The sequence below is a fragment of the Anolis sagrei genome, chromosome 2 (assembly GCF_037176765.1).
Source record: "Anolis sagrei isolate rAnoSag1 chromosome 2, rAnoSag1.mat, whole genome shotgun sequence".
Taxonomy (NCBI): Eukaryota; Metazoa; Chordata; class Lepidosauria; order Squamata; family Dactyloidae; genus Anolis; species Anolis sagrei.
Window position 1 is genome coordinate 262594116 of NC_090022.1, and position 25393 is coordinate 262619508.

Here is a 25393-nt window from a genome sequence, read left to right on the forward strand (position 1 = left end):
ACATCAGTGCTCTGTGGTTTGTGTCATCATCATCATCCAGGCCTCAAATGGGTTCCAGGATTTCCTGTGTAAACCTGCACTGCGAAACCACTTTCTTCAATACCAATTTGATTCAATGGTGAGTGTACAGCTTTCCAATCCACACAGATGTTTTGGACCAACTCCCACTATTCCTCACAGCCTCCGGACCTTTCCTTTTCTCCCTCTTAAGCTGTGAGGCTATGAGGAATGGTGGGAGTTGACGTCCAAAACACCTGGAGGGAGGGCCCAAGTTGGCCCAGGTCTGCCTCTGTGTTTTGGAAAAGATGCATTGTCTGAAAGGCATGGGCAGTTGGATGGTGGAGATGTGGGCCCAGTGCTGATGCCTGGCTCTTTCTCTGCGTGCCGGAGGGAAACACGTTCCGTTCTGCTCGCGCGCTGCGTGGGGACGCGAGGGCGAGGGAACACAAGCCTTTCGGAGCGGGACACCACGCTCCCAGAGAGAGAGAGAGAGAGAGAGAGAGGCCCACGTCGCGCGCAACCGGGTCTCCCTGGACCAGTGCTCGCCTCGCACCTGCGCCCTTGAGCAGGAGGAGAAGGAAGAAAAGGAGGAGGAGGCGGAGGAGGAGGCCGGCCGATGCGGATGCTCCCCGGCTCCCCCGCCTTGCCTGCCTGCCTGCCTTCCCACGTGAGCCCGAGCCCCCTCCCTTCCCCTCGCCCTCTCCTGCGTGGGCTGGAGGCTCCGTGGGTCGCGGAAGGGCTGCTTCCTCCCCAGAGGGCGCGCTGCGAGAAGAAGAGGAGGAGGAGGAGGAGGAGAGGACGCAGCAGCAGCAGGAGCAGCCGAGCAAAGCAGAGGCGCCGCTGCGGCTCAAGGTCAGTCCGGGCGACCCCATTTCCCGGCTCCGGGCCCCCGACCCCCCGCCCAGTCCCCTCCTCCCCACGGAGGACCATCCAAAGGCGGCCTTTGGCTCCGGACTGAGCCCCTCCTGCCAGGCGCAAGGTCTCCAGCAGCGGGTTTCTGGGGCCGGGGTTATGTAAACAGGCCGAGAGGGAGGCAAGGCAAGGGAAGGAGAGGAGAGGCCTTCTCTCCCCCCATCCTCTCCCTTCCCTTCCATACCCCAAACTGGGTCTGCCCCTCTCCTCTCAGCCCCCGGGGTTCCCTGCAGAGTTTGGGCTCCCCCAGCACCGCCCTCCCCTCCTCTCCTCCGGCCCTTCTTCTTCCGGAATACTAATCACACTCGAGAGGCGCTCTCCTGTGCTGAGAGACACGTGACGCCTGTTTCAGACGTGCCGCTTCGCACGGTGTTCCACGGAGGTGCCTCTCTCCGCCTGTTTGGAAATGGGATCCTCCTGGTTGGCGTCGCTGTGGAGGGAGAGGCCGCTCACGTGCCCTAAAGCCGCCTTTGTGTCTTTCCGACTTGTTTTCTTTGTTCGGTTTTGTTCAGAGGGGCTTTCCTTTGAGGCTGAGAGAGTGCGGCTTGCCCAAGGTCACCCAATGGGTCTCCGCGGCTCAATGGGGATCCGAATCCAGAGATGAAGTCCAACGCTTCGTTATTCATTCGGGCGTCCCCTGGGCAACGTCCTTGCAGACGGCCAATTCTCTCACACCAGAAGCGATTTGCAGTTTCTCAAGTCGCTCCTGACACGACAAAAATACCATAGAGTCATAGAATTGGAAGAGACCTCATGGGCCATCCAGTCCAACCCCCTGCCAAGAAGCAGGAATATTGCGTTCAAATCACCCCTGACAGATGGCCATCCAGCCCCTGTTTAAAAGCTTCCAAAGAAGAAGCCTCCATCACACTCCGGGGCAGAGAGTTCCACTGCTGAACCACTGGCATTCAGGGGGGGGGGGGAACCTTTCCCAACCCTCTTTCTTCCCTGCACTAGTCCAGGAAACTGCTACACCAGAACAGGCATGGGCAGACTTTGGCCCTCCAGGTGTTTTGGACTTCAACTCCCACAATTCCTGCCCTCAGGCCCTTTCCTTTCCTCCCTCAGCCACTTAAGCTGCCCCTGCCAAGGGATCTAAATCCAGAGATGAAGTCCAAAGCTTAAGCAGCTGAGGAGGAAAAGGAAAGGCCTGAGGCCAGGAATTGTGGGAGTTGAAATCCAAAACACTTGGAGGGCCAAAGTTTGTCCATATACAATATGTTGTCGAAGGCTTTCATGGCCGGACTCACTGGGTTGCTGTGTGTGTGGCCATGTTCCAGAAGCATTCTCTCCTGACATTTTGCCTGCATCTATGGCAGGCATCCTCAGAGGTTGAGGGGTCTGTTGGAAACTAGGCAAGTGGGGTTCCTATACCTGTGGAATGTCCAGGGTGGGAGGAAGAACTCTTGTCTGCTTGAGACAAGTGGCGGAGGCTCCTTCTTTGGAGGCTTTTAAGCAAAGGCTGGATGGCCATCTGTCGGGGGTGCTTTGAATGCGATTTTCCTGCTTCTTTGCAGGGGGTTGGACTGGATGGCCCACGAGGTCTCTTCCAACTCTCTGATTCTAAGTGTGAATGTTGCAATTGATCTCCTTGATGAGCATTGAATAGCTTTGCAGCTTCAAGGCTTGGCTACTTCCTGCCTGGGGGAATCCTTTGCTGGGAGGCGATTAGCTGGCCCAATCCTCTTTCTTCCCTGCGCTTCAGTTCATCCTAGTCCAGGGAACTGCTACAGTAGACTCTCAGTTAATTGGCATCCATGAGGATTGGAAGACAAATGCTGATTGGTAGATAAATGGAGTTTCTGGTTGCCAGAGAGTTGTGCTAAAAAATAGACCTAATACTATATACCACAAGCATGGGGAAGCTTGGGTCCTCCCTCCAGGTGTTTTGGACTTCAACTCCCACAATTCCTAACAGCCTTAGGCATAATGAATGATGAAAAGTATCAAGACTGGTTCTGGTTTAAGTATAAGTGAAACTATAAAGGTGTCTACATAAATAAATAAATATGTGTTGTCAAAGGCTTTCACGGCTGGAATCATTGGGTTGCTGTGAGTTTTCCAGGCTGTATGGCCATGTTTCAGAAGCATTCTCTCCTGACGTTTCACCCACTTCAGTGGCAGGCATCCTTAGAGGTTGTGAGGTCTGTTGGAAAACTGTTTGGAGCAGTTCAGTCTTCAATTATGTTAAACCTGGGTACGGTAGGATTTCAGTTAACTGGCACAAATTGGGATTGGTGGTTCCCAAATAAATGTAGTATCTGGTTGCTTGAGAGTTACCATGAAAAATAGGCCTAGTACTATACACCATATTATACCATACCATATACTCAATTACTGAAATATAGTAATGGAAAAAAATTAACACAAAAAGATACAAACTTAACTCAATGTAACAAAGAATTATGAAAATAGCCTTTTTATTTAAAGTATTATTTCTTCATCTTTGCTGGTTGCTTGGAAGTTTTATTTGCTTGAGTTCCAGTTAACGGAGAGTCTGTTCTGTTTTTCTTTGCTTTGTGTTCATAACTTGATGATACAGGCCCAATTTAGGATCTGTTTAGTTGCTCTGCTAGCTTATTTATTTATTGTGTCAGGAGCGAACCAAGGCTATAGTTGTAATGTATTTCAAAAAACACAAAGTTTCAAAACTTGGCATTATATTAAATTTCCTTTGACCAGTAGCTGGCTACTTGGAGTGTCTCTAGTGCTGCTATAAGAAGTTCCTCCTTTGTGCAATTGGCACGGCTCAGACTGCATTGTAATAAGTAGTCTGTGGTTTGCTCTTCTCCACACTCGCATGTCGTGGACTCCACTTTGTGGCCCCATTTCTTAAGGTTGGCTCTGCACCTTGCCGTGGTGCCAGAGCACAGTCTGTTCAGCGCCTTCCAAGTCACCCAATCTTTTGTGTGCCCAGGAGGGAGTCTCTAATTTGTTATCAGCCATGGATTGAGGTTCTGGGTTTTAGCCTGCCGCTTTTGGACTCTTGCTTGATGAGGTGTAGATCTTAGAAAATGATTTATCTGCTAACTAATTTGATGGTTTGGTGCTAACTGTTGCACTCCAGGACAGGTATAGCCCTCTGACTGTAAACACCACACAGTTGATTGGAAAACAATCCTTTTATTGAAGATAATTAAAAATCAGCAAGTAAAAAGCACTTTAAATAAATAGGTAAATCCAATCAGGTAACAAGATAAGCAGGAGCAAAAATAGTCCAGGGTTAAGTTCAGCAAAGTCCATAAAAACAAAGTCCACACTTCTCTAATATAATTCAGGAAAACAGGAAACATTAATGCAAGTCATGAGTAGGCATTTATACAATCCAAGAATCCAAACCATGAAACAAGAAATACTTAGACAAGAATCTTCCAAGCTAGGCTTCCATGAAAACAAGGACCAGAATGATTCTAACGATACTTCATCTGACTATATTTCCCATACTTGGAACTTTTATCCCCTCATTAAGCTATTCCACGCACTCAAGAATTGGTTTCACCAGTCGCCAGTACATAAGAAGAACAAGGACAAAACTACAATACGTCTTAGAAGACTTTGGGAAGTCACACGGGTGGAGGGATTATCACTCTTGATTACTGGGGCATTTTTTCCTTTTTTTTCCTTTTCTTCTCCCCCCCTCCTCCCTCTCCTTCCACCACCCCTCCTCCACCTTACCCCCTTTCAACCTTTCTCCTAGAACCTTCACACCCCTTGCACTGGACTATAATCAAACAAAATTCAATAAAGATAATTATATATATATAAAAAGAATTGGTTTCACCTTACTTGAGATCCCCTTATCTTTTTCTGTCAGAGCCTGCAGAACACCGAAGGCACTGTTCGGCCTGTCTGTTTTGACTAATTTCCTCTCATCTATCTATTTTCTCATTAAGTTTTGCAGCTGGGCCAGGTGCCCAGTTGTTTTCAAGCCCAAAATCCTGGGAACTCTCTGGTAGCAATTCAGGGAGTACACTATCATCCCCACATCCATCAGGGACATTCTCATACACTTTGCACAGGGGTCTCCTGGTCCTTCTCTGCATCAGTATCATTGACCAAACCATTGCCATCTTGAAATTCATTGGCATCACTTCCCACATCCAAATCACCCTGATCCTGAAACACAATCACATGCTGAACTCCAACACTATCCAACTCAGGCATGGTCAAACTTGGGCCTTCCAGGTGTTTTGGATTCCAACTCCCACCATTCCTAACAGTCTCAGGCCCCTGTTAGGACCTGAGGCTGTTAGGAATGGTGAAAGTTGAAGTCCAAAACACCTGGAGGGCCCAAGTTTGACCATGCCTGATCTCAACTAAGTGAACTTGGTCTCTATTCTTTTTCTGGTGGGAACATCACTCCAGAAAATGAAGCCTTTCATAACTGATGAAATAGGCTTGTGTTGTCATAACTGTGAGTATTACCAGACTCTTTGTTGTATTGCCTTCTGGAAATACATACAGTGGAGTTAGAAATGTTTGGTATTTTAATAATGCAGAGCAGTGAGCTGTGTGTGCTTGATCTATCTGAACGGTGAAATGTGCAGACATATAGGGAAGTATACACGTATGTTCAGTGTTATGGTTGAACAATCACCTGACAGAGCTGTGCCCTCAATAACTGCTGGGTTGGGTTTGTTTCCATTTGTTCTTGTTGACTTTACCATAAAACAAATATGCCTCTTTGATTATCAAAGAGTGAAGTCATGGTGTCAATGAAGTACTGCCAGCTGTATTGTCTACTCTTTATTGTTCAGGTCAAAAGTCACCCTTCAGATGTTGTCAGGGAGCATCCCTGTTGAACACGGAAGTCACTTGTGCCTTTATCTGGCAGACTTCTAGAGATCCAATGCTGCTATGATTTAGACTGCCTCACTATTATCTAGCAGAACCCCTCAATTTATCATCTTCCTTTGTACAACAAAGCTTTAGCTTCCCTATAGGCACATCTACATTGTGAAAATAATTTAGTTCAGTACTACTTTAAATGCAATGGCTCGATGGTATGGAATCATGGGAGCTGTATTTCATAGAATCATAGATGACTTCGTGTGCCATCCAGTCCAATCCCCTGCATTCAAAGCACCCCTGACAGATGGCCATCCAGCCTCTGCTTAAAAGCCTCCAAAGAAGGAGCCTCCGCCACACTCCGGGGCAGAGAGTTCCACTGCTGAACAGCTATCAAGGTCAGGAAATTCTTCCTCATGTTCTGGTGGAATCTCCTTTCCTGTAGTTTGAAGCCATTGTTCAACGTCCTAGTCTCCAGGGCAGTAGAAAACAAGCTTGCTCCCTCTTCCCTATGACTTCCCTTCATGTATTTATACATGGCTACCACGTCTCCTCTCAGCCTTTTCTTCTGCAGGCTAAACATGCCCAGCTCTTTACGCCACTCCTCATAGGGCTTGTTCTCCAGACCCTTGATCATTTCAGTTGCTCTCCTCTGGACACATTCCAGCTTGTCAACATCTCCTTTAAATTGTGGTGCCCAGAATTGGACACAGTGTGATTCCAGATTGTTTTGAATTCTGCTCCTGTCTTCTGGAGTATTGGCTATCCCTCCCAACTTGGTGTCATCTGCTAACTCGATGTTCATGCCTTCTAACCCTTCATTTAAGTCATTAATAAAGATGTTGAACAGAACCGGGCCCAGGGTCTTTGGCCTTTTCTGTCAAAGAGTGCTGGTGCCTTGCCAAACTACAACTCCCAATATTCTATAACATTGAGCCGTGACAGTTCAAGTGATGCCAAACTGCATTAAATCTTCATTGTAGATATACCCATGGTTTTCAATGGATACCTCATATATAGGCCCAGTTAGTCATTATTTCTACAGTTACCTATATCCTTCATTGAATCTGCTTCTGATCAGATGGTTACAAAAATGTACTGTTCAATATGGTGAAATCTTTGAAGTCATAGAACTTTCAGTGGCTTGAGTAGGATTTCATAACAACTCAACTCTCTGCCTCGGAGTGTGGTGGAGTCTCCTTCTTTGGAGGCTTTTAAACAGAGGCTGGATGGCCATCTGTCGGGGGTGCTTTGAATGCAATTTTCCTGTTTCTTGGCAGCGGGTTGGACTGGATGGCAGACAAGGTGTCTTCCAACTCTAGGATTCTGTGATTCCAAACATAGCTAAACGTGAGGAAAACCTGAATGTGCTAGTCTGCACACTTCCCGCCCATGCTGTTGTTGAAGGCACATAACAGCAACAGTTGAATGGAGATATGAATCCCCGTTTAGCCTCAGAGGAAGGCGAAAGCAGTCCTTCCAAACAAATATTGCCAAGAAAATTCAATTAGAGGTTCACATTAGAATCACCATGAGTCAAAACAACTTGAGGACACACAACAACAGCATACAATGCCTTTGGAGAAGGTTCCTTGATCCCACCTTAAGGTTTTTTTCCTCCCTTTTCCTGCCTTTGCTTAGAACAAAGCAAAACCTCAGTGCATCCTGTCTTTGTCTGGCCTGTTTTTATGTTCTCCTCTTCTGTGGTGATTTCTTTCTGTGTGTGGTTTTGCTTCATTAATTTGTGCTATTCTTATACATTGGTCAGTGTTCAATATGCCTTACATTCTCAAGTAAATACAAACTGACCAGCAGCATGACTTCGTGATCTTTCCTCCTGTTTTGATTTTATGGTTCTGCACATGTGAGCTGCCACAATGTTTTATAATCTACCAATCTAATTTTGCATCTGGTGACCGGAATAACAGCCTCCATTTTATGCAGTACATTCAGTCATGTCCTAGTCAGATGCCCTTCAGAAAGAATTAGGCTGCTTTTTTGCCCATTCTCACATTGCTGAAATAAAGCTCAGCACTTACTGTAATATCCGTTTCCTTGGCTGTTTCCTACCATTGGGAATTTCTGTTTATTGTCTATGGAAGTGGCCACTGCAATAATGGTCAAGCCTAGCACCTAGCATAATACCTATTTTGAGTGTTCCTTCTTGATCTCCAGTGAGTGGAATGCCAACAAAGAGCTATGATGTATATCTAGTTCCTTTTTTGACCTAGTAAAGGTTCCCATAAACTAGTATTGGTCTATTTAGTGCATTATTTACATTCTGTCTGATGTAGGATATAATCCTGTTTCGTTGTTTAGATTCCACTTTCTTTCCTCTAGCCTGTTTTTCTTTTTCTACAACCAGTTGAACTGGGTGATTGGGCTGAATTAGTTTTTTGACGTTTTGTCTTATGTCTGTTATAACAGGCTGTGTTTTTTATGTAATTTAATTTGTTAAATCATAACTCATGTTTATATGTTGAGTTGTTTAAATTTTGTTAATATGGGTGTGTTGTTGTTGTATTTGGGCATTGAATGTTTGCCTTTTATGTTTGGAATCCGCCCTGAGTCCCTTCGGGGAGATAGAGAAGAATATAAATAAAGTTGTTGTTGTTGTTGTTGTTGTTGTTGTTGTTATTTTTATTATTTGAAACACAATAAGATGATTCCACAGCAGACACTCTGCTGGCTGTTGTATTGGATCACACGTCGGACACTTCCCATTCCCAAGTATCTAGGACTATGTGATGTATCGGCGAATAATGTGTGCAGATCCCAGTAAGGTGACCTTTTGCAGCTGGCAGATAGTAACTTCATCAGCGCCGATTGTATTTAAGTGCAGGTCAAGGTCTTTAGGCATTGCACCCATTGTGCCGATAACCAATGGGATCACCTTTACTGGTTTGTGCCAGAGTCTTTGCAGTTCGATTTTTAAATCCTCATATCGTGTCAGCTTTTCCAGTTGTTTCTCTGCAATCCTGCTGCAATCCTGCTGTCACCTGCAACATCGATGATCCTTATTATATTATTGTTGTTGTTATTATTATTATTATTATTATTATTATTATTATTATTTGAAACACAATAAGATGAGTCCACAGCAGACACTCTGCTGGCTGTTGTATTGGATCACACGTCAGACACTTCCCAAGTGTCTAAGACTGTGTGATGTATCGGCGAATAATGTGTGTAGATCCCAGTAAGGTGGCCTTCTGCAGCTGGCAGATGGTAATTTTGTCAGCATTGATTGTGTTTAAGTGCAGACCAAGGTTTTTAGGCACTGCACGCAGTGTGTCGATCACCACTGGGACCACCTTTACTGGCTTGTGCCAGAGATGATGATGATGATTACTTTTTAATTGTATTACTTTTTAAAATGTGAACTACTTTTAGACCTAGTAATAATACTTATACTTTCATAAGATAGTTTCTTCTCTCATGTTGTTTGGATAGTTGTGAATTAACGTGCATCCAGTAAGTCCTGAAGGGAAGGGAAGCAGAAATGCTAAGTGTTGCCTAAAATAGATTGTTTGCTTGGCTTTTTTAGTTTACTCCTGAGTAATAAACTCTGACAGCCTGTGAAAACTAGCATGCCTTGGGAATGATCATCTTGGTCAAGTATACATCAAGTGTAGGAAGCAAGTGTGGTATTGCATGTCTGACCTGGTTCTGTTTGTCAAATCTTGGAGAACTAGGGTTGAATTTGGCTACAGTTTGAACTGGACTTTGTTTCTATTATATTTTGTAACCTAGCTTTGTCACCTGATTAATAAAATCCCAGATATATATGATGTAGAAGCACTAATTAACAGTGCTGGATTAACTTTGATGCCAAGTAGGTTAGAGCAGTGCTCTTATAGCAGTGGTTCCCCAATCTTTTTTTGTCCAGGGACCACTCTCCAATATTAGTACCAAAAGGGTTACAAATCAGTTTTTGGTCAACTTTATATTTGGTTGTTTATTTTGGGTGCTGATTCAGAAAATTGTGTTGGATAGACCCCATCAGCTCTAGTTTTGGATACAGAACATATGCCATTCAGTAGTTGCCATTTGCTTGCCCACAGAAAACCATATTCAATAAGCCTCGGCACTATAAGAGGGTTTTATGAGACCAGTCACTCTCATTGCAACATTATAGTAATGGTGAGTCTGCAAACCATATTTTAGTTCTTTCGGACCACTGGTGGTCGACAGACCACAGGCTGGGAACCATTGTCTTATAGTGATGGTCTGTGGACCCAATGGCAGTACACAAGCAAGTCACTACAGATAGCTGCCTATCCGTAGTGACTTTCCAGGAAAAAAATAAACACTTGTGGCCAATGGACACAAACATGGTACCAGTCCATGGCAGTTTAGTGGGGGGAAAATCTAGTCTCCCAGAAAAATGTACTCTGGTATCTAATGCAATAGATTTTTGGCTGAGGGCCTTCCTTCTGATTCCAGATCTGTGTTTGACCTGGAATTAAAAAGTAAAGCACTTGTGTCTCCCATGAGATATTCATACCTGTTGTGTAAACAGATAAGGGATTCATGCCAGATGTGTCAGCGGTTATGAAGACTGTTGGCTGCATGAATAAACTGAAAAATAATCTGAAAAATCCTCCATGCACAAGCATCCTGTGATTAAAATATTTTTGGATGCAGTGTATTTACTGACATAAAGACCATACCTGGGGATTTGGAGAACCACAAGTCATGGAAACCACAAGTCGCACCACCAGTTCTCTGATTTGTAAGTTGTATGGAAAATGTTGTCAGAAAGATACCAGGCAGCAGGATCCTTTTGCATTTCTCCAACTACAATTTATGTTACTAATACATCTAATACTGTCATGAATTTGAAGCCAGCCCAGGTTGGAGTAAGCTCTCGACCATTAATAGTCTAGCTTGCTGTTGACCTATGCAGCCTGAAAGACAGTTGCATCTATCAAGTAGGAAATTTAAGTACCGCTTTATATGGGGAGGCTAATTTAACTAATTTACAGCAGTGTGCAGAAGAATGAGGAAGTACTCCATCAAAGGACCCGTATAAAAAGTGGACGGCAGCTCCCCCTGTGGCCTGAACCAAGCATACCCTCATGAAGCCGAAAAAAGCTGGAATGTTAAATTGCTTCTGTGTCCATCTATATATGTTGTATGTCTAAATGGCACTGAATGTTTGCCATGCATATGTGCATTGTAATCTGCCCTGAGTCTCCTGCTGGGTGAAAAGGGTGGAATATAAATACTGTAAAAAAAATTAAAAATAAACAAATAAATATTAGGAACATGCCAAACTTTTAGTTTTCTATGCCCTGGACAGTATGGATATTATTCCTTTCTGGTGAAGCAAGAGAACAACCATCATATTCTGAGAATCTTGTGAAGTTCCATATAAAGGTCCCACTCCTGCAATGTAGACCATTGTAGGAGTGGGACCTTGAAGCCTGTGGGTATTTTGTGCAGCTAGCACTTCCGGCCCACAGACTTTTCACACCGCTGAGCTGCTGAGCTTGCTGACCAAAGGGTTGGTGGTTTGAATCCGGGGAGCAGGGTAAGCTCCCGCTGTTAGGCCCAGCTTCTGCCACCCCCAGTTCGAAAACATGAAAATGTGAGTAGATCAATAAGTACCACTTCAGCGGGAAGATAACAGTGCTCTGTGCAGTCATGCTGGCCACATGACCTTGGCTCTTTGGCTTAGAAATGGATATGAGCACCACCTTCCAGAGTGGGACATGACTAGACTTAATGTCAGGGGAAAACATTTACCTTTACCTAAATATTTAGCAGTTTAAAAAATCTCTTTATGAGCACACACTATTTAATATATAAGCTTTTTTCCATATTCAGGGTTTTACTGTTTACTATAGAACTGACTGATACATAGCTGAGTTCCTTTTAAAGTCATAAGTTAACAGCTGATGGACTTTGGACATCCCTTCTGCTAAGTAAATGCAAAACCTCCCTGTCATATCTCTAATGGTCTCTTTCCCTACATATCACACTATTACCTGTCTGTCACGTGTATGTTCTAAAATGCAGTTTTTATATGGTCTCCCCTTTTCCCCTCACAGGTAGGTAAATCTGGGAGTGGTGGTCCAAGGTCTTCCAGATAATTTTGTGACTCTTGGTATTTGAACTGAGATTTTTTTTCTCTGAGTTCATTTCTCTAGTCAAGGTTGGGGAATCTGAGGCCCTCAAGAACATGTTAAAAGCAACGCAAAAGTCAAAATAAATGTATAAGCATGGGATTTTTATATATCAACTGGGGTTCTCTTTCTTGTTTCCCCCAGACGAGTCTGAGAAGGCAGTGAAACATTGACTCCATTTTGAGGGTTTATTACTTAGTTGTGCTTAGGAAAAATATTGTAGCTCAGTAGTAATGCATATGCTTTGCCTGTTGGAGCATGCAAGAAATTAGTGTGTGTGCCAACTGTAAAATAAGATGCACAAAGCTATTTAGTTAAGATATGCTCAGGGAGCTGGCTGAGCCTGGGACTTTTGGATACTGTTACATTTTTCAGGCTTGAGCTGTGCGGGTGCTTGCAGAGAAGCAGAAAGAGAGGCAAACAGAGAGACAGTTTGGTGTGTGCTCTTGCTTCATCAGCGCTGAAGGAGTTTATCCACATGGACAAGGAAAGACAATTTTCAGTCTCTCGTAAGAGGACATTATCTGAGTTAATGTGACTGACCACATGATTTTAAATATGTTGTGCTGAATTACGAAGAGTAAAGTGCTTGTCCTTTATTGCTCATCTGTGTGACATATTTTTTTTCTCTGGCAAGGCAGTGTGTGGGCTGATCAAATGTGAACTACACGTGATTTTCATTTCGTCACATCACCTTCCGAAGGTCCTCTTTTATTCCCAGCTACTATTTTTCATTCTTGGAAATGATGACATTCTTTCAGCATAGCTTCAACGTCTTTTGAAGCAAGGGAACATAGGAGAATTTCAAACTCCAACCAGCAATTGTTAAGTCAGGAATAGGATGAATCTGTAAAATTATCTCTATATGTTCTCTCGTTTAATAACTGTTGTCATCTTTTTGTTTTAATTCTCAGGCCTAATGAAGTGTACCATCATCATGATTTCCTTAGAAGAAAACATATAATGGCTTGAAGAAGCATTTTAAAAAATAATAATGTATCCGGTTCCTGGTACCGTGAATGGAGTAGAAGGAGACAATGGACACCCTAGGAAACTTATCTCTTTCCTTTTTGTTTTTGGCATTACGTTGTTATGTGCTGGATTTCTGCTTTCAATGTTTGTCTTGCAGACATGCCCAAGTGGGGGCTTTGGTGACTGTAAAGGAGCCCTTAAAATCATTGGGCCCTTACTTGCCGTGGTTGGACTAGTTTGCATCATTCTGGCACAGTCAAGAGCCAAAGGCTACCTTCAAGAAGTACAGCTGCACAATGACCAGGTCTACGGTTTTGTTTTTTGCCGAGGAAACTGTCAGTTTGCTCAGTTTCTGGTCTTCGGCTTTTTATTTTTAACTAGTGGGATGCTTATTAGTGTCCTTGGCATTTGGATTCCTGGGTGCAGCCCAGGATGGCGTTACCAGCAACAGTTTAACCATAGCAATACATCCAGCGTTGAACTTCAAGACTGTGGATTTCATTCTGTCCAAACGATGGGCCCTCTGATTGTGCTTATTGGATTGTGTTTCTTTGTGATAGCCCACATTAAAAAGAAACAAAATGTAAATCTCGTTCAAGAATCTTCTGCCCATGAAGAGGAGCAACTCAACCCTGATTCATTTCATGTTACAGTAGGTAAGTGAAAGTCTACGGGCCAGTGGTTTTGCCAGTAGGCAGTTTGGCAAAAGTCTCTTGAAAGGGTTGCTGTATTTTGTCTCAGCTTTTGAGGGATGGGGGAAAAGGAGGAAAAGTGTAGAGTCAAAGATGTTGAAGAAGAAGAAGTGAGATGGCATACTGTATATCAGGTATGGACAAACTTGGGCCCTTCATATATTTTGGACTTCAACTCCCACAATTCCTAACAGCCTCAGGCACCTTCGCTTAAGTGGCAGAGGGGGAAAAGGAAAGGGCCTGAGGCTAGTAGGAATTTTGGGAGTTGAAGTTCAAAACACCTGGAGGGTCCAAGTTTCCCCATACCTGCTGTATATAGTGTACAGTGTACTTTCCCCCTATATAAACATCTCTAAAATGGGATGTATTCTTAGAATCACAGGTGTGAAATCAAATATAAGAAGTTTTTTTTACCAACCCCAAAAGACAGGATTGACTTATCCATGAGTCAGTGTGAGTGGTTTACCGTAACTCTTATCAGAGATGAAACCACCCCCTTCTCTGAGTAGACTGGAGAAAGGTGAGAACCTTCCTGGGACCTTCAGCCCAGCTCCCCCGCCCACCTAGCAGATTGAAAATAGCAATGTTAGTAGATTAATAGGAACTGCATTAAGCAGGGAGGTATTTTAGAAACAGTGTTTCAGACAAAGGTTTATGAACTAAGAAAGATCTTAAGCAAGGAGATGGAGTGACAGCAAACCCCTGTGGCTTGAACCGAGCACAGTCTCCAAAAAATGCCGAATGATGAGAAAAAGCCTAAATATGCCTCTAACTGTTGTCTGTCTTGTCTTTGTATAATCAGCATTGAATGTTTGCCATATATATGTTCTGTGATCCACCCTGAGTTCCCTTCGGGATGAAAAGGGCAGAGTATAAGTACTGTAAACCAATCAGTAAATAATGGTTGGGGAAACAAGGACTGGAGATAAAGCTTCAGTGGAAACACCTTTCCCCCATGATAACTCTTTCAGGAGTGAATTTCCCTTCCTAGGGGTAGATTTCTTTCACTTCCTGTTGTCTCACCCCCATTCTGAACTATGAGTCGTTTGTAAGTCGGATGTTTGTAACTTGGAGACTGCCTGTATTGGCTACAAACATCATTAGCTGACTGATGTACTTCATTGGGGCACAGCTCTGGAAAAATGGTTTACAAAAAATAAAGGACAAAGAACCATTAATATCTTACCTGGGTAAGAAATGGAAGCTTTTCAAAATTTCCTCACCAATAAGCTGTGTAAGAAATGAAATAAGTTGTTCATTGAATATTTCTCTTATGTGTAGATGTTGGTAGGACTGTTTTTAAAAGTTCACTGAAAGTTTAATCCACAGGGAATTAAGAGAAATAATATATAATTATATCTGTATCTTATCTTTTATTCATGAGGCATGCTGTATGTATTTCATTAATGTAACATGTTTTACACTTTAGAAATAGGAATGTCGTATATATTGTAATAAGGATCACCTGCAGAAGAATTTGATTTTAAAGCTCTGGGTTTTCTTTATAGGTGACACTGTCATGGTGTTTCCACCGCCGCCACCACCTTACTTCGCTGACTATCCACTACAAACTGTAACTCCGGTTTTGGAGACAAATGATTTGATTTTAAGTGAAAATCCTCCACCATACAACAGTGCTTGTAGTAATTGGTAAGGCCACTTATATATTTTCTTTTTACGCATTTTGTACATGGGTTAATTTCTGCACTTAGCAGCCAAGGTCATCCTGAAATGAGCAGTCCAAGCCTGGAACTTTCAATGTCTGGTATTTTGCTTTGTTTTAAGATTTGAAAGCAGCTCTGGGGGTCAGGAATTCAATTTTTGCTATGATGCTGGACAGGTTAAATATTTCCTTTCATTTTGAATCATGTATTCAAAGCAACTATTAACTCTGAAGAGAGGGAAGAGAAAGACTGGCCCAATTTGGGTACCTGTTCCCTTTCCACTTCATGGTGAAAACACAGTGCTGCAAACTGATCCAGTCTCCTGCAACCCATCCCAGCTGTCAAATCTATCAGAAATAGATGCTATGTCTAGATGTGCTCTCACATTTTAAAAATGAATATAGTCTACCTTTGCTCCATAGATGGATTGTACATCTAGAGAAGTATTGTTGTGTGCTTTTTGGAAGAATGTGTATGCAGTAAATAAATTCCAAAATACATCTTATGATAAATCTGCATTTTATGTTTATTACTAACTAGCTTGGGTACCCAGCATTGCCTGGGTTATTTGAAAAAGTCATTTTAATTGTACAAAATGCATAAGGTTGTGGGTGAACTACAACTCACATCAAGCCAGGTTAAACTGATAGAGTTAATCAGTACTTAAAGTTTGTGATGTTGGGCAGGTTTGCTCTAGATGCATCATTGGTGGGGTTCAGTGTGCTCTCTGGCTATAGGGTAAACTACAACCCTCACTATGGCAAGTCAGTCCCTTTAAACCCCTCCAGTAGGCTGTGTTAGTCTTGGGGGTTCTATGTGCCAACTTGGTCCAGGTCCATCATTGGTGGAGGTCACGATTTCTCTTGTTGTGGGTGAACTACAGCTCCCAGAAAGGAAGGTCAGTTCCCCCCAAACCCCTCAATTAATCAAATTTTGGCATATCAGGTATGTGTGCCAAGTTTGGTTCAGATCCATCGGTGTTTGGGTTCACAGTGCTCTCTGGATGTAGGTGAACTACAACTCCCCCACGTCATGGTGAATTTCCTCCAAAGACCTCCATTACGTTTTGTTGGTCATGGAGGTTCAGTGTGCCAGGTTAGTTCCGGGATATACACATAAAATGTAGGATGAAATTGTCCCTGCCCTGTATGAAAGTCTTCATACAGGGCAGGGTGTTTGTATGGTGTTTGTGGAGGACATTGGCAGGGCTTTTCTACATGTTTACGGCACTCGTATGGCACTTCTACATGTTTATGGCACCTGCAATGTCATTGGAGGGAGGGCCATTGATGTCTCCTGAGGGGAGAGAGCTATAGCTGTTTGTGGAGGCAGGAATGTTTTGTTGGTCTGAGTAAGTAGACAGCCCGGCCACATACACACATACATATTTTCTTATGTATATAGATTAATGTTGTTAAATCCCCTTACCTTGCATTTCTGAATCAATTGGAACAGAATTAACAAAACACCTGCATCCCAAAGCTCGATTGGGTTCTCATCTGTGATAAATTGGAAATCCTTTTGTTATGTTGTTTTAACAGGTACGCTATGCATCCTTATTGTATATCATTGCATGGAAGGAATGTATGTGGTTCTGATTTATTTCATACAAATTACACTATACACTTGGTTAATTAGGTATGTCTATATTCACCACAAAAAGGATATACATCAGGCATGGGTAAACTTCGGCCCTGCAGGTGTTGCAAGTGTGGGACCGGGCTGTGGTGCAGCTAGTTAGTAGCCAGCAGCATTAAATCGGTACTGACCGAGAGGTCATGAGTTCGAAGCTAGCTCGGGTTGGAGTGAGCTCCTGACCATTAATAGCCTAGCTTGCTGTTGACCTATGCAGCACAAAAGACAGTTCCATCTGTCAAGTAGGAAATTTAGGTACTGCTTTATGCTGGGAGGCTAATTTAACTAATTTACAACACCATAAAACCTTCCAGCAGCATACATAAGAATGAGGAAGTACTCCATCAAGGACTTAGTGTCACGAGTGGACAGTGAAGCTGCAACTTCCCCTGTGGCCAGAATTGGGCATACCCTCATGAAGCCAGAAAGCTGGAATGTTAAATTGACTCTTTGTCAGTCTATATGTGTTGTGTGTCTAATTGGCATTGAATGTTTGCCATGTATATGTGCCTGATGTATTCATCCTCTTTTGGTGTGCATAACATTGCTGTATATTTCTTGCATTACATGTCAGTGACAGTGTTATCCACTTTCAATTCTACATGGAGTCAAGTGGGATTTCAATTTAAATAGCACATTTAACAATCTAATATGTTCCCTTTTTATTTTGCAGAGCACAGACTTGTAACGTATGTGACCTGGCTGGTTACAGGGCAAATGAGCTGTTGTGTGCCAAGTCGGGAATTGATTCATCCTTTGAGACTTTCTGCTCTCTATCTTTCCTCTGAGTCATCTCCACGATAGAAGGCAAATGAAGCAGCTGTAAATAATGAATGTGTCTTGTCTTCTCCCTGCAATACTGAGATTATCCATTGCTGTATGCTTATCACAAGCTCCGAGAAAAACACAGAGCTGGAATGGAAATGAAGGAAGGTTGTTGTGTCAAATAAGTGAAGGGAAAAAACTACAGGAATTCAGGCTCAGAATAAACTGACGTGAAAGAGGCTTTGAGACTTCCTTAGCAGCCAGTAAAGAGAGCAACAAGCTCAATCTGTGAGGTAGCAGAGGACGTTGCAGAAGAGACCCAGCCAAGCCAAGACTTCTGCCAATTGCAAACCAAAGGCAAACTACTCTGGAAAATCTATTGTTGAAGGCTTTCATGGCTGGAATCACTGGTTTGTTGTGTTTTCCAGGTTGTAAGGCCATGTTCCAGAAGCATTCTCTCCTGACGTTTTGCCTGCATCTACCTCGCAACCTCTGAGGATGCCTGCCATAGATGCAGGCAAAACATCAGGAGAGAATGCTTCTGGAATATGGCCATACAGCCTGGAAAACTCACAACAAACCATACCCTGGGAAACCTCCAGAGAGGCATTTGCGATAGGCAAGACCAAAACAGAAAAAACTTTCAGTAGGACCAGGAAACTCAAAAGTTACAGTATTTACTTATGTATAAGTCAACCTTGTATACAAGTCAAGGGCAGGTTTAGGGGCCAAAATTATGGATTTTGATATGAACTGTGGATGTTGAGGGTCATTCCATGGAGAGGGGAAAGCATCAGTCCTTTGAGCATTGTGGTAGACACTCCTTCTTTGGAGACTTTTAAGCAGAGGCTGGATGGCCATCTGTCAGGGTTGCTTTGAATGCAATTTTCCTGCTTCTTGGCAGGAGGTTGGACTGGATGGCCAACGAGGTCTCTCCAACTCTATGGTTGGGTTGTTGTAGGTTTTTTCGGGCTATATGGCCATTTTCTAGAGGCATTCTATGATTCTTTAAGGAAAAAATTCAAAGTGCTGCTGTCATCACCATGTGCCCATCTAGGCATTCAAATAGGCCAAAAGCAGTGCCATGGCAGAGAGAATAAAGGGCGTTAGTTGGAACTTCTTTTAGGTTCTCCCAAAACAGACTAAGCTCTCATCTTTCACCACTCTTCTCAGAGGAGGGGATGGTTCCTTTTTTGATAAATATTAAGATTTTGTGCTTAGATTGAGCCATGGATAAATTGACACAATGTTTATTTGACTAAAGTTTCTAGACTTATACTTGAGCCTATGCCAGTAGCTGCTCTCTGGACCAAAAGCTAGGGGTACACACCAATCACTGGGAGAAGACATTCGTGTAGCTTTGTATACCTCTTCATTTCTTTCTCTTGGCTGTTGACAAGTTCAGAATTAAAGATACTAAAGCTTTGAGGTTTATTTTGTGTTTGGGGAGAACGTAATGACTCAAAGGTACGCATTTATAAATGTCTGATAGAAATTGATTAAACATTGTGCTAGAAGAAAAGCTGTAGCATATGTTGTGTCTTTGGTGTTTAATTAATGTGGCATATAGCAAGTCTCAGCTTGCAGAAATAAGGACCATGCTGTAAGTTACAGAGGACATATACTTGCCAACCACATATTCATATCTGTACTCAAATGCTCATGTGCATCCATCTCCCTGATAAAGTTTGGCAAGACAAGTACAATGTGACATTATTATCTTTAGTTTTTTCTCCTCTTCAGTTCATTAGCTGGTGCTTGCAAAGAGTCGGAGTCACTGAATAAAGTATAACATTTTTTCCAGTTCCTACTTGAGAAATCCATCCTAATAGAGGGTTGGGCAGCATCCATGCTTTTCTTGCAATTTTTAGTCTGTGACAGTAATTCTGCCACTGGCAGTAAGATAATGTTGCACATGCTACAGATTTGTAAATTAGAGATTATAAGCAGAGAGGTGGAGATGTTTATGTTATATTATTGCTGTCTGTAAGAAATTCAATGTTGGAAAACACTGTGTGTCTCCTAAATGCCTCAGTTCCTTTCCAAAGACATCTCGCTGATTGCTTCCAAAAGCAAGGGAAACAGGCAAGCTTTATTATACATAAATTCTTGAAAATTTTGCTTTTTCAGTGAAGCTATTCTATAAGGAAACTCCAAAGGATGGTACTTTATTCACACCACTGGCCTATCTTTCTGGGTTGTTATTGATACACATATCAATATTTCCTTTACTTATAAGGTATACTGGCAGGACTGAAGACCGACAGGTCAGCGGTTCGAATCCGGGGAGAGTGGGTTGAGCTCCCTTTGTCAGCTCCAGCTCCTCATGCAGGGATATGAGAGAAGCCTCCCACAGGATAATAAAACATCAAAATATATGGGTGTCCCCTGGGCAACCTCCTTGCAGATGGCCAATTTTTTCACACCAGAAGTGACTTGCTATTTCTCATGTCAAGTTGCTCCTGACATGAAAAAATCCCTATGTAAGGAAACTTAGGTGTTTCCAAAGACTGTTTAACTCTGATTAGGTTTGCTCTCTTTTTTCCACCCTCTTCTTGAATCCCCAGATATGTTTTTCCCTCTAAAACATCTACTGTGATTTTTCAGAAAATGACCTGTGATATGGACATGAAAGTATAAAAACTTGTGCACTGTTACATATATCTCAAATAATTTACCCAGCAAATATGAGGATTTTTTTTCTTTTTGAAGGCAACAGCATATTTATTTCACTTGCAAATAAATCTGTTCTTCTAACTTGAGCTCTGAAATAAAGTATTTTGTTATCACCATTGGTCCTGGTTTGACTCACATTGTCTTAGCTATGTATTTTATCTGTAAAAAAGTTTTGCAGCTTAAGTCCATTCTCCACAAGTGTATACTCGTAAGTTTGAATGCTACACGTATTTATGGTTATCTAGTAGAACATGAGATTTAAATACTCTAAGCCAGTGGTTCTCAACCTGTGAGACCCCAGGTGTTTTGGCCTACAACTCCCAGAAATCCCAGCCAGTTTACCAGCTGTTTCTGGGAATTGAAGGCCAAAACATCTGGGGACCCACAGGTTGAGAGCCATTGCTCTAAGCAGTGTTTCTCAAACTGTGCTCCTTCAGGTGTTTTGGACCTGAAGGAAACCCTGGCCAACTTACCAGATGTTAGGAATTGTAGGAGCTAAAGTCCAAAACATCTGGAGGAGCACAGTTTGAAAAATCCTGAGTCTAAAGACCCCAGTACCCAGCTGAATTTGGAAGTTAAGCAGGGACAGTTCTGGTTAGTACTTTACATGAGAGGCTGCCAACAAATAGTTTTAGGCTATACTTCAAAGGAATGATCTGGCAAAAGCATCTTGGAATATTTCTTGCCTAAGAAGATCCTATAAAAACATGGGGTCATCATAAATCAACAGGTTACTTGAAGGCACAAACACAAACTTTACAGAAAAGCAATGGTAAAGCGCTTCTGAACAAATCTTGCCAAGAAAACCCTGTAAGGTCTACATAAATTGGAAATGACTTGAAGGCACACAAGAGCTACAACCCAATAGGAAATAAAAACATTGTGCTATCTGTGTTTCTTCAACGAAGTGTTTGACTCATGCTCATAGGTTGAACAAGTTACTTTTGTGGAATACAATCTCCAGAAATTTCCAGCAGTATCGTTGTGTCTTTCTCTTCCTCTGAGGATGAGTTGGAAGAAGAGAGGGCTGAAGAGGAAGGGGTTGGGGAGTCTGGACAGGTGGTCAGGTCTCCGTTGGAGGAGGAGGAGGAGGAGGAGGAGGAGGAGGAGGAGGAGGAGGAGGAGGAGGAAAGCATTTTGGCTGTTCCAGACATGCAGCAATCAGACCACTCCCTATTCCCAGTTCTGCATCTTGCCTGTGTAAGTGGATTTGCTTTACTGAGGAAACTCCATAAGACTGTGTCAGGAGACTTTGGTTTATTTTTGTGGACTTGCTCCTGTTGCTTTAATTGTGCTGGAGTAAAGTTTAAAATTTACCTTAAATTTGGTTTCTAAGGCTATTCTTGAGCAAAATAGGACAACAGTCAACAGCCATACTGTTTGGAGAAGTCTGAAAGGTCAGACTTACCAAAATTACTTTTTCTGGCCTCTGATGTCACAGTCTCATAATGTTAGAGCACGTGTTGCATCTCTCTTGTGCACATCTCCAAAAAAGAAAAGAAAAGTAAAAAAAAGAGAAGAGAAGGAAAAAGGAGTGGGTAAATTTGTTTAATTTCCTCCTTTACATTCAGATTTTATAAAACATTGAAGTTATTTCCACCCTGAAAATGTGACAGATAGTTGCTGAAGTATTCAAAAATGGACTGAAACAAAATTCACTATTTTTGTTGAACTAATTCAATAGGTGCACCCATTTCCAACAAGGAAGAGGAACTCATGCAAAACCTGCCTGATATATATACCATATTTTAAAAATTAGGAACATCTCAGAAAAAAAAACCTTATCCATCACTAGCATGGTTGGATATCTTGGGACCGAAAACTTGACTTTTAGAGTTAAGCTGCCCAAGCTGTGGGCCTAGAGAGAGAAATCTGTCATTTCTAGTTTCTCTCTCAGTTATTAGGAACTGCTGTAATCATGGAACTCCTATGTTAAGTTCTTATTTTAGGGTTATTATTATTGTGTTCATTATTATGTTTATTTCCTGCTTTTTTCTCCACAAGGAGAATCAAAGCAGTTTGCACTAAAAGCATTTCAATACAAATTAAAATATACAAATATTAAAAAAATAAACATCATTAGTACTGAAACAATTATGTTAAAATCCATAAAAACATATTCAATATAAAAACCATAGCAACCTCTGACTTGATTTTAAGGCTTCCATGCTTGGTCAACTGCTTCCAATTCTTTACTTTTGCTGTATCATCCAAGTATCAGAGCTCAATCAATGAGACAATTAAAAGTAGTTCTCCAATATTTGGACTGTTCTCTAAAAGGTGTGTGTGTAAAGGGGAAAATACAACTTGTATGAACACATTCTGAAATATTGTGGCTGAGAAAGTCTTTTTGATTGGCTACTAACAAGTGTGTGTGTGTGGTGTGTGTGTAAAGGGGAAAATACAACTTGTATGAACACATTCTGAAATATTGTGGCTGAGAAAGTCTTTTTGATTGGCTACTAACAAGTGTGTGTGTGTGGTGTGTGTGTAAAGGGGAAAATACAACTTGTATGAACACATTCTGAAATATTGTGGCTGAGAAAGTCTTTTTGATTGGCTACTAATAAGTGTGTGTGTGTGGTGTGTGTGTAAAGGGGAAAATACAACTTGTATGAACACATTCTGAAATATTGTGGCTGAGAAAGTCTTTTTGATTGGCTACTAACAAGTGTGTGTGTGGTGTATGTGTAAAGGGGGAAATACAACTTGTTTATGGACACAGATTGAAATGCTGTGGGTGAGAAAGTCCTTTTGGCTAGCTACTAACAAGTATTTTGATGCCCATTCAGAACATTTAGGATGGTATTATGTAAGTAGTAATCCCCTTGAAAATCAGTTTTAGCTGGTGGCTAAGAGCACTAAGTCAAAGCTAAAGAGAGTTAATGCGCTCACCATTCTGCTGTCGTAATGACCGATTTCACAGGAATTGTGGTTGCTGTAAATCATAGTCTGGGCAGAGCTTACATCAGCTGGACCCATTTATTTTTCACTTGGCTTCTCCTGGGAGCTTGACCTCTCTTGTGAAAACCTGTTATTTGCTCATCTGCAAACCAGGAATTAGCAGAGAAAGGTTTAAAGTAAAGAATGTTCCCGATACCTTGAACAGACAGGTTGCAAGATGTGAGCTGAATGCTAATGGATGGATGTGGCTTCGGTCCTGAACACACTTAATAATGAGCAAGCCCCACTGAATCTAGAGGGTCTAGCGATTCTCAGCCAAAAATGTGCTGCACTTCTTTATAGATTTAGCATCTTCGTTTTAGGTTTTGTTATGTCTTATGTGTGTAAGATTTTAAAACATTTTTAATATTAAAAATGACTTTCAAAAGCACCAGGTCATTTTAAAGTGTACTTCTGGCTTATTCTTTAATTCTGAGACACATTTTCAAAATGTTTGCTAATCTGGAGTGCTTGAAAAGTATACTGCTGTATTTTATGTATTCACATAATTTAGATATTCACCTTTCCTGAGTGCTGACATAGGTAGGAAACATCTTGAAGGTGTACGATGACGACGACAACAACAACAACAACAACAACAACTGAAATGCTTTACCATTCTGGAAACTGCCCTGAGTCCCCTTGGGGAGATAGAGTGGTATACAAATAAAGGTTTATTATTATTATAACAACAACAACAACAACAACAACAAAGAACTTGTTTCAACTTGAAGGTGCATAACAACAACAACAACAACAACATCATCAACAACAACAAAGTGCTTGTTTCAGCTTGAAGGTGTATGACAACAACAACAGCAAAGTGCTTGTTTCAACTTGAAGGTGTATTACGATGACGACAACTACAACAAAGTGCTTGTTTCAGCTTGGAAGGTGTACAACCTATTTGTTGAACTGCATTATTAGTTGTGTAATAATATGTGGCCTGGATGCAGTGGCACAGTGAGTTAAACCACTAAGCTGCAGAACTTGATCAAAAGGTTGACAGTTTGAATCCGCAGATGGTGTGAGCTCCCATTGTTAGCCTCTGCTTCTGCCAACCTAGCAGTTCAAAAACATGAAAGTGTGAGTAGTAGATCAATAGATAATGAATCCGCAGATGGTGTGAGCTCCCATTGTTAGCCTCTGCTTCTGCCAACCTAGCAGTTCAAAAACATGAAAGTGTGAGTAGTAGATCAATAGATAATGAAGGTAACTGCATTTCATGTAGTCACATGACCTTGGTGGTGTCTATGGACAAGGCTGGATCTTTGGCTTAGAAATGGAGATGAACACCATCCCCCAGAGTTGGACACAACTAAATTTAATGTCAAGGGGAAACTTTTACCTTTAATATGTGGTCTGCATTCTGTTGTGAGCTTGTATTCTTTGTAAAGTACAATAATTCATTATTTAAGAACACTAGGTAAGCAAGCAAAAGCAAGTTGCTGCCGTTTAGCATCAAAAATAGTTCAGGGGAACAGAATATGGAGCAAAGATTGCGACTGGAGTTTTTTTAAAATATAGTGAAAGAAGTTTGTGATGGAATGCAGAACTTAAAGCTGGGGTACAAATTCTACAGACAAATGTTTTCAAACGGTAGCACATCTTCCTTAATTTTTGGCATAGCTTCAAAATTTACATTTAGAAAGTAATTCAATTCATTATTTATTAGTGTTTTAAAAAGTAACCTGTTGCTGTTATTTATTAAGACATTAAAAGAAAGGTTAACTCAGTACATTGTTGTATCATTTGCCAATTTCCCATTACTTTCTGTCATACTTTTAAAGAAGAAAAACCATTATGATGGAGAAGAGAATGACAGAAAACTTGGAAACACCTTATCGAAATACACTTTGAAATGCTCTAAAGACTAATGTGTGAAAATACTAAGAATTGTTGCTCATTATACCTGCAAACTAACTGCTCTTTTTGCATTGCTTTAAAATTTTAGTTTTCTTACTTACATTGTTAGTTTCTCACCCCACCATCCCATATAATCACTTACAGGTAATATGTTCTTTGTAACATATTGCTCCCAAGGTCTATTTGTTTGTGTCCTTCACATGGTTCCTCCCTACCTTTCCCATAAGGAGCAATATCTGGAGTATAAAGCTATCAATGGTACCTGGTGTCCAGGGGTACATCTACACCAGGCATCCCCAAACTGCGGCCCTCCAGCTGTTTGGGCCTCTAGCTCCCAGAAGCCCTAATG

General features: G+C 41.9%; 1 protein-coding gene across 1 annotated transcript; it reads left to right on the forward strand.

The window, feature by feature from the left end:
* Positions 1 to 351: 351 nt before the first annotated feature.
* Positions 352 to 20353, forward strand: TMEM171 (transmembrane protein 171). Its single transcript, XM_060761680.2, has 4 exons — positions 352 to 852; positions 12746 to 13459; positions 15004 to 15145; positions 17468 to 20353. Coding segments are annotated over exons 2-4 (777 nt in total). The 5' UTR covers positions 352 to 852; positions 12746 to 12825; the 3' UTR covers positions 17469 to 20353.
* Positions 20354 to 25393: the final 5040 nt, after the last annotated feature.

Excerpts from the sequence above, each read along its gene's own strand:
- TMEM171 (XM_060761680.2), top strand. The coding sequence starts at position 12,826 with ATGTATCCGGTTCCTGGTACCGTGAATGGAGTAGAAGGAGACAATGGA. Across the intron at positions 13,460-15,003 it reads TTCATTTCATGTTACAGTAG|GTGACACTGTCATGGTGTTT; the intron begins GTAAGTGAAAGT and ends TTTTCTTTATAG.